This window comes from Plasmodium sp. gorilla clade G2 (assembly GCF_900097015.1).
Source record: "Plasmodium sp. gorilla clade G2 genome assembly, chromosome: 11".
Lineage (NCBI taxonomy): Eukaryota > Apicomplexa > Aconoidasida > Haemosporida > Plasmodiidae > Plasmodium > Plasmodium adleri (nom. inval.).
In genome coordinates this window covers 217,501-227,860 of record NC_041703.1, presented here as the reverse complement: position 1 = coordinate 227,860, position 10,360 = coordinate 217,501, and the positions used below count along the sequence as shown (strand labels likewise).

The following is a 10,360-nucleotide window of genomic DNA, read 5'->3' as shown; positions in this document are numbered from 1 at the left end:
TTATATATATATATATATATTACCACCAATTTGTGTTCAATAAATATTACTTTGAGGATATAAAATTTTTGTTTTATTTTAAAAGTAATTACATTATATCATATCATATTATAATTATTTTTTTATTTATAATTTCATAATTTTTTGCCCATAATTTTTAATTTAATAAAAAAAAAAAAAATAATAGTAATATATAAATATCGTATTTATTTTATTTGGCTGAAAGAATATATTTAAGAAATGCAAAGTGATATAATAGTTAATCAAGATTTAAAAGAATATAGTAATGTGATGAAAGGAATACACCATGTCACGTCCTGTGTTTCCTCCATAGGAGTTGAGACCAATAAGAAAAATGAATACAATGAAAATAGTGTAGAAAGGAATGATTATAATAATGACATTGATGATGAAAATTATAATAATGATAATAAGGATGAATTTTTAAATTCTTCTAATGATATAATAAACGAGGAAACAAATAAAAAAAATAGTTATGATGATAATATATTATGTAATAAGGTTTTATTAAATGATGAAAATTTAGATATCTCCAACAATGGTGTTACAACAACTACAACTACTATAACTACTACCATTAGTAATAATAATAATAATGATAGTAGTAGTAGCCATAGTGATAATAACCTTTTTGAAGAAAGTAATAATAGTCATAGTCAGGATGTACGTAGTAGTAGTAGTATATTAAAAAATTCTGAGGATATGATTTTAAATAAATCATCTAATAAGACAAATAATCAGAATGTATATTCTAATGAAGAATTTTATTCATATAAAGAAAATCTTAGTGAAGAACCATGTAATGAAGAAGGGAATAATACATTTCATTCTAAAATTGATATGGATAATTGTAATATAAATAACAACTACAGTAATAATAACAGTAGTAGTAACAGTAGCAGAAGTTATAGTGAGAATAAAAGATCATCTAACGCTGATAGTAGTAGTAATAATAATAATAATGACAATAATGATAATAATGGTAATAATAATAGAGATAACAATGATAATAAATATAACAACAACAAGGAACACAATAATAGAGATAATAATAATAATAATAATAATAATAACAATAATAATAATGGAAATAATGGTAACAATAATAATAATGGTGATGATAATAATGATGATAATAATAATGATGATAATAAAAAAAATGATGAAAATAAAAATAATAATAAGGAAGTAACTGATGATAAGGACAAAGAAGAACACGATGAAAAAGGTTCCAACGAGAATATGAATATATCCCATGAAAATAATAATAATAATAATAGTAATAATAGTAATAATAATAATAGTAGTAGTAGTAATAACCTTAATGGTGATAATAAAAAAAATGAATCCTCTTCAATTAAATCAGTACATAAAAGTTCTGTTTTAAGTTCTCTTAATGCAGATGCTCCTGAATTTGTACCTTCAACAAAAAGCCTACAAAGCAATATGTCATTTAATAATTTAATGTGGAATAATTATTATCAAGATATTAATGCGGGTACTACTTTTAATAGTAATCATTTACATAATAATAATTTAATGAATAATATAAATACATCAGGAAGCAACAACAACAATAATAATAACAATAATAATAATAATAATAATACTAATATTATGATAAATAATACCAATTCTTTGTTACATAATATTAATGGTATAAATAATAGTTCATCTAATAATATAATGAATATAGCTGGTTCAAATAACATGGCAAGTTCAAATAATAATGGAAATGCTGGTGTAGTTTTATTAGGTGTATCACCAGGAAATATGAATAATATGGAAAATAATGACCAAGACAAAATGAATTCTAGCAACAACAATAATAATAATAATAATAATAGCAACAATAATAATAATAATAATAATATTAACAATAATAATAATAATTCATTACATGCTAGCAAATCTAATAGTAATCACAACAATGTTCATGATAATAATAATAATAATAATAATAATAATATGCTTGCAGGTAATATGAATAATATATCACAAAATATTGGTGGTATATCATCAAATGATGGACCATTTATAAATCAAGGTATGATACCTGGTATAGCTAATTTAAGATCTAGCCACTTTATGAGTAATTCTAGTGCAAATTTTATGAACAGTTCAGAAAATTCGAATGGACCATTTCATCCAATGGATGGTACACATGCACATCAAAATTTTCAGCCTAATGGTTCATTAATTGCTCATCATAATTTTTATGTAAATCATCATCCATATTTATTGAATAATCATCCAAATGCATTACCAGGACCACAACCAATATTTGCACCCCCTTTATCATATGCAAATACATTAGCATCAACAGCTAATACCACAGGAGCAGGAGGTGTTCATCATGATATGTCTTTTGGTCAACATACATCTGTATATGGTTCATTTAATAATAATCCAGCTAATATTATTGCAGGTGGTGCTGGGATTTCATCACAAAAAAGTCCTAGCTTAAGCATAAATCCTTATAACTTTTTGTCATGTTCATTACCAACACCCCCACCACAAATAGCTCACACAGGTCCATTAAGTATGACATCTTTAGATCCTCATTTTATGCCTACTGCAAATAATGCTCATATGAAATTATCTTATGCAAATAATATGTGTCCTCATCCAGGAAGGAGGAGCATATATAATCATTTTAATCATGCACATTTATCAAATTCTAATAGTATGAATGATAATAATTTTGATCACACAAATAATAATAATGCCAACAATACTGTTAATACTAACAATAATAATAATAATAGTAATAGTAATAGTATGAGTGCAAATTTAAATTATAATTTTAATACCTTTAATCATCATAATAATAATGCTTGTGGTTTAGTTCCTAATAATGATAATAATAATAATAATAATACAAATAATATGCATTTAAATCAAGGATTGAATGCAAATACTTTAAATTTAAATAATGCAGGTAATGTTATATGTGTGAATAACCCCATGCATTTGAATTCTTCTGGTAATATGACTCCTCACCATTTGAATAATATGCATATGAATCATGGGATGATAATAAATAATAACCTTGGCAAGCAGAAGAAAAGTATATCATTAAATCATAACAATCATAACAATACAGATAATAATAATAATAATAATAATAATAATAGTGGCAATAATAACAATAATAATAGTAATAGCCATAATAATAGTAATAATAATTCAAATACAAAACAACAATTTAATAATTTTAGAGAGGGAAAGAATTCTATAAAAGGAAATCTTATGAATACAAATGTATGTTTAAATAATAATTACAATCATTATAATTCTCCTAATAATAATAACAATAATAAGAAACATAGTAGATATAGTTCTGTGTCAAATGTTAGTAATGCTTATAATGCAGCATATAATATTAATACAACAGGTAATAACATAAATAATATATCATCAAGTAATTCAAAAAATGTATATAATACAAAGGCAGCAAAGCGTGAAGGTTATAATAGTGATGATAATGATAATGCAGGTGGAAATTATTATCTCAAAAATGGTAACCCAATATCAAATAATAATAATAATAATAATAATATTAATGTCTCTGATAATGTTAATGCTGATGGAAGTAATAATAAATCGAAAGATACTAATAATCAAGAATTAAAAGATTCTAATGAAAATAACAACAATAATAATAATAATAATAATGATGATGTTGAAAATGATAATATGAATGATACTTCTTATTCTTTTAAAGGACAAAAGAATTATAATTCTAAAAATAAAAGTAATACATCTAGTAATAATAATTATAATCTGAATAATGTTCAAAATGATAAGACATCCAGTACTCATAAAGAAGATTATAAAAACAACCGATATGTAAATAATAATAAAATAATTGAAGATAAAAGTTCTTCAAATGGAAATAGAAATATGACAAATGAGAAGAATTTAAAAGGAACAGACAATAATACATATCACAATAATAAAAAAGGATATAATGATGTATCAAATAATAATAATAATAATAACAATAATAATAATAAACAAAATAGTAGTTACATAAATAATAATAAATATCATCAAAATAATTCAGATAGAAGGGGAAGCAACTTGAAAAACGCAGAAAATAATACGAACAAAATGAATGAGAAAAAAAGTAAAAATGATGATGAAAAGAAAGGAAAAGAAAAGGAAAAAGAAAACATTAATAATAACACAAGTAGTGTTATAAATAATAATAAAAAGATGAGTGAGAGTAATACAAATAATGAAAATAATTATGTTGGTAATAAAAACATGAATTATAATACTTTGAAGAATTATAAAAATTATGATAAGAAAACTATGGAATTCTCTTCATGGGTTAAAATAGCAAAGATGAATCCAAACAATAATAATAATAATAACAATAATAATAATAATAATATGAAAAAGAAAGAGAAATTATCCGTGTCTTCCATTTATGAAGTTTCAAACAATGAGAAAAACAATAATGTAGAAGATAGAAGAAACTCAAATTTTATAAATGAAAAATTAAATGCACACGATAATAAGACAACCAACACTTATAGTAGTAAGAACCAAAATAAAGAAAATGATGATACTGTATCAATAGAACATAAAGAAAATGAAAATAATAATCAACATTATGACGATAACGAAGATCATAATAATAATCGTCGTTTGTCAGGAAATGTAAATAATGAAAATATGAAAAAAAGAAATGAAGATGAGGATAAGAAAAGAAGTAGCAAAGCAAATATTAAAGAAAAAGAAAATAATACTCACTATTATAAAGATAGTAATAATAATAAAAAGTCAAACGATGAAAATAAAAAAATGAGCTATAATAATATTGTTACCAATAATAGAAATTATAACAGTACTAAGGATAATAATAAAGAGAAAAATAAACAAAAATATGAAAATAATAAGAAAATAGATATGGATGATAAAAGAAGTTCTGTAGCTGTAACAGCAAATACAAATTCAGGTACAAATACTGTTGTTACAACATCAGGTAGTAGTAATACATATTCTCATAGACAAAGAGAGAAATTGAAAATTCAAAATGTAGAAATTAAACAGATAAATGAAAAAATAATAAACATTAAAAACTATGACAAGAAAAAAGCATCTGCAATAAATGTGCATACTAGTAATGATGAAGAATTAAAAGGAAAAGATGGATACACAATTAATAGGAAAGATGAAAATAAAGATGAGAGTACTAACAATGAGGATATTAAGAAAAATGATTTGAATGATGATAAATCAGTAGATTTATTAATCGAAAATGATAATAATAATAATAATAATAATATTAAGAATGATGCTGACGGTAGTGATAGTACTACTACTTTAAATAATAAAAAAGGTAAACGTAGTAGTACTAATAATGTATCATCTAATAGTTTAAAAACTGAATCAACGAAAAACACAACTAATAATAATAAGGAACAGGTATCTAAAGATAATGTAGGTAGTAATAATATGAATAATACATCTAAAAGTAGTAATAATGGAGATGTAAACGTAATAAAAAGAAATAATAACAACAATAGTAATAATAATAATAATAATAATAATAATAATAATAATAATACAGGGTTGAATAAGGAAGGACATAATAAGAATGCAAGCACAGTCGAAAATAACCTTAATAATAATAATAATAGTAGTAGTGTTAGTAGTAGTAGTGCTGTTGTCAATAGTAATGAGAATTCTAAAACATCTGTTTATGGAAGTATTAAAAATTCCATGTGGCAAGGAAGAATATCATTTGCTGAAATGGCAAAAAGAAAACCTAAAGTAGAGACTAATAAAGAAATTAAAGAAACAAATGCGGATTCTGTAACTAGTGAGAAAAAAAACAACCACAAAAATAATAATAATAATAATAATAATAATAGTAATAATCATCATCGTAATAGTATTAATAATCATCATTCTAGTAAGAGTGATAAGTCTTCAAGAAAAGAACATCATAGTAGATATGGATCAAGTAGTACTACTCGTGAAAAAACTTCTAGTAGTAATAATAATGTTATGAAAGAATATAGTAAAGATAGTAAAAAGAAAAATGATAATAAAGATGAAAGTAGTGTTCACTCTTTTAATAGCAGTCGATTAAATAGAAAAGATAATAAAAATGATTCACGTCATAAAAATGATAATAAAAATAAATTATATAATGAACATGTCGATTCTTATGATTCAGGTGTTGATTATGTATCTGTTCAAAACAGAAAGAAAGGAACTGATAAAGGAGATGACACTAGTGTATGTGATAGTAGTAGTGTTATAGAAAAGAAAGAACATATGGAAGAATTAAAAGATGAAAAGAATTTAGATAATGACACATATACAGAAAAAGTTAGTGATTATTCAAATGAAAAAAATAACGTATGTGAAGATTATATAGAAAATAAAGATGACCATTTTGAAAGTACATCACAGAAGGGTAGATGTTTAAATGAAAATATAAACGATAATAATGACACAAATAAGGATGATACTAACAATAAGGATGATAACAACAATAAGGATGATAACAACAATGATGATGATACCAACAATAATAATAAAACCATTGTCAGTAATGATGATGAGAAAATAAAAGAAGAACAAACAGTAGCAGCCAATATTGATGAAGTATTATTTGAAGAAAAAGAAAATAAAAAAGATGAAAATGAAGTTTGTAAAGCTGATAAGGACATTATTAATAATGAATTAAGAAGTGTAGATGAAGAAAAAAAAATGGATGAAGTAACATGTGAAGGAAAGGTAAATAATGATAATGATCAAGTGGAAGATCATAAGAAAGATTATAATGAAGAAGAATGTAATGAAAATAAAAATGATGAAGTTAAGATTTCTGAAGAAATAAAAGAGAGTGAAGAAATTAATGATAACAAATTAGATAAATTATCAGATGAAAATATGAATGAAAAAAAAAATGAGAATATTTCTGATAATGTAAGAGAAAAGGATGAGAGTACATTATTAATAGAGAATTTAGAAGAGAAAGTTGAAAATGTTGATAAGATTGAAGAAAATAAAGAGAAGAAGAATTTAGAACTTGATGAAAAAGAAAAAGCGAAACAAAAAAAATTAGAAAGATTATATAGAGAAAAAATATATACAAAAATTGATTTATTGGAAATATATTTAGGTCATAATTGGGGTGAGGATGGTGATAGATTTAATTTTGTATTATCACAAGAAAATGATAATACCTTAGATGTAGATTATAAAAATAGTATTATTAGCAACAACAATAATAATAATAATAATAATAATAATAACAATAATTTGATGAATAATAATATGATGAATAATAATCGTCATAGTGTTATGATGGATGATCATCATAATATTATGAAAAATAATAATAATAATATGGGAAATAATAATAATAATCATCATCATCATCATATGAATGAACAAAAGAATATGAATGCACATAATAAAAGATTTAGTAATAATAATATGAATAATATGAATAATATGAATAATTTAAATAATATAAATAATGTAAATAATGTAAATAATTTAAATAGTGGTTATAATAACAATATGAATAATCATCATAATAATAAAAACAATAATAATATGAATCAACATATTCATCATGGTGGACATCATCATATGGTAAATAATAAGCAAAGCCAATCTAATCAAAATATAAATAATAAAAATAATGATGATGGATGGAGAAATTCATTAGCACAAAAAAATATGATGAATAATAATAATATGTATATAAATAATAATATGAATGATATGAATCATATGAATAATATGAATCATATGAATAATATGAATCATATGAATAATATAAATCATATGAACAACAACAACAATAATAATAATAATAATAACAATAATAATAATAACAATAATAATAATATTAATAATAATAATGTGTCATCTAATTTGGAGTGGAGAAAAAGTGATGCAGATAAATTGAAAGGATTTTTTGATTCAACTAGAGTTGTTGAATCTGCAGATGCATGGAGAAATAATAATACAGCTCAAGTAAAAACAGTTGCTGAGAATAGTTGGATTTTAAAACAGAATCAATTAAAAGCAGATAAGTATACATGTATGATGCGTAAATTAAGAGGTATATTAAATAAGTTAACTTTTGAAAAATTTGATTTATTATATGAACAAATAATATTAGTAGGTATAACTAAATTAGATGAAATTATAGGATTAATGAAATTAGTATTTGAAAAAGCAGTGACACAACATCATTTTGTTCAGATGTATGTACAACTATGTAAAAAATTGAATGTACATTTTCATAATATGAAATTAGAAGATGATACAACAGTTCAGTTTAAAAAGATATTAATAAATCAATGTCAAGATTCTTTTGAAAATAATTTAAAACCTATTGAATTTCCAAGTCATTTAAATGAAGAAGAGAAATTTGAATTTGAACAAATGCATAAAAATAAAGTTAGAGGAAATATGTTATTTGTTGGTGAATTAGTAAAATCAGGAATAATATCTATACCTATTGTATTTGTATGTATTAAACAATTATTAGAAAAACGAGAAAGTTATATATCTCTTAAAAATGATACTAAAGAAGGTAATTTACATTTAGAAGCCTTATGTATGTTTTTAAATACTGTTGGAGAAATATTAGATACTCACGAAAAAGCTAATCAAGAAAAAGTAAAAGAATTATATAACACATTAAACGAATTAGTAAATAATGAAAGTATAACCTTTCGTGTTCGTTGTTTAATAAAAGATGTTATTGATAATAGAAATGAAAAATGGAATAAAAAATTTGCACATAAATTAGAAGGTCCAACAACATTAAGTGTATTACATGATAAAATATTAAAAGAAACTATTGATCAAAACAATAGAACATATAATAATAGTAATAATATGAATTATCATGAAAATAAAATGAATAATAATTTGAGTAATATGAGAAATAATCTTTTAAGAAATGTTAGTTTTAACATGAACAATAATAATAACAACAATAATAATAACAATAATAATAATAATAATATAAATTTTGTTAATATGATGAATAATAATAATATGAATTTAAGAAATATGGGAAATATGAAAAATATGGATCAAAATAAAAATATGAAAAAATTATCTTTAAATTTAATGAAGAATAAAAATAATTTACAACAATCCAAAATGATGAATGATGATATGAAAGGATCTAATATGGAAAATAATTATTTTGACATTCCTAAAAGAGAAACTCTTTTTAATAAAAATGCATCATTTGCCAACGAAGAAGCAAATAATAATAATAATAATAATAATAATAATAATAACAATAATAACAACAATAATAACAACAACAATAATAATAATAACAATAATAATAATACCTCTACCAGTAGTGGTAATAGTTTTTTCAGTAACCTTAGCTCAAGATTATTAAATAAAGACAAAAAAGAAGGAGGAAATATCTTCACAAGAAGCTTTAATTTGAAAAAAAATAATAATAATAATAATATGTCTAATTTTTCAAATAATGAGTTAGATAAAAAAGATAAAAGTAATATGAATAGTACTAAGAATGAAGAAAGAGAAAATACATTTTCAAATAAAGATAATGTCTTAAATACAAAATCTGATAATACAAATGAAGAACCAAAAGATTATACTTTTGTTGAAGAATATATTCCTAAAGTTAATGAGATTCTTGAATTATCAACTACTATAGAAAATTGGGAAGAACTAACTGAAAAAATTGTTCAATTAAATATACCCTCTAAATTTAATGAAAAATTACATGCACATATCTTAAAACATACATTAAAAAAATATGCATGCAATAAAAATGTAGAAAGAAGTCTACCTTATTTTAATTGGCTTGTATCAATTGTATTAGATAATAAAATAGATATGCAATCTTTTAAACACTGCTGGAAATCTTTCTTTTTAGAAAATGATGAAAACAGTTATGAGTATACTAAAGAAGACTATCCTTTATTACCAAGATTGGTAACAAATTTTATTACTGCAGTTGAGGTATATGATAAAAATCATATGTTATATGACTTATCAACATTAGAGCAAATGAAAAGTGTAATATAAACTCATTAAAAAAAAAATATATATATATGTATATTTATTTATATTTATGTTGATTTTTTTTTTTTTTTTTTTTGTCTTTTTAAAGAGACAAATATTATGTATATATCTCAAATTTAAAACTGAATGTAAAATATTTATAAAAATAATAATTTAACATTAAAAATGTTTCTTTTTTTTTTTTTTTTTTTTTTTTGTAATTAACAAATTATTAGAAAAAAAAAAAAAAAAAATAGATAAATAATAAAATAAGTATATAACAAAATAAAGT

General features: G+C 22.1%; 1 protein-coding gene across 1 annotated transcript; it reads left to right on the top strand.

Annotated features, from left to right (window-relative positions):
- Positions 1 to 240: 240 nt before the first annotated feature.
- PADL01_1105500 (polyadenylate-binding protein-interacting protein 1, putative) lies at positions 241 to 10,092 on the top strand (the record flags this gene model as incomplete). The annotated part of the gene is made up of 1 exon (XM_028682509.1): positions 241 to 10,092. The coding sequence occupies one exon, from the start codon at positions 241 to 243 to the stop codon at positions 10,090 to 10,092; it is 9,852 nt and encodes a 3,283-aa protein (XP_028538780.1).
- Positions 10,093 to 10,360: the final 268 nt, after the last annotated feature.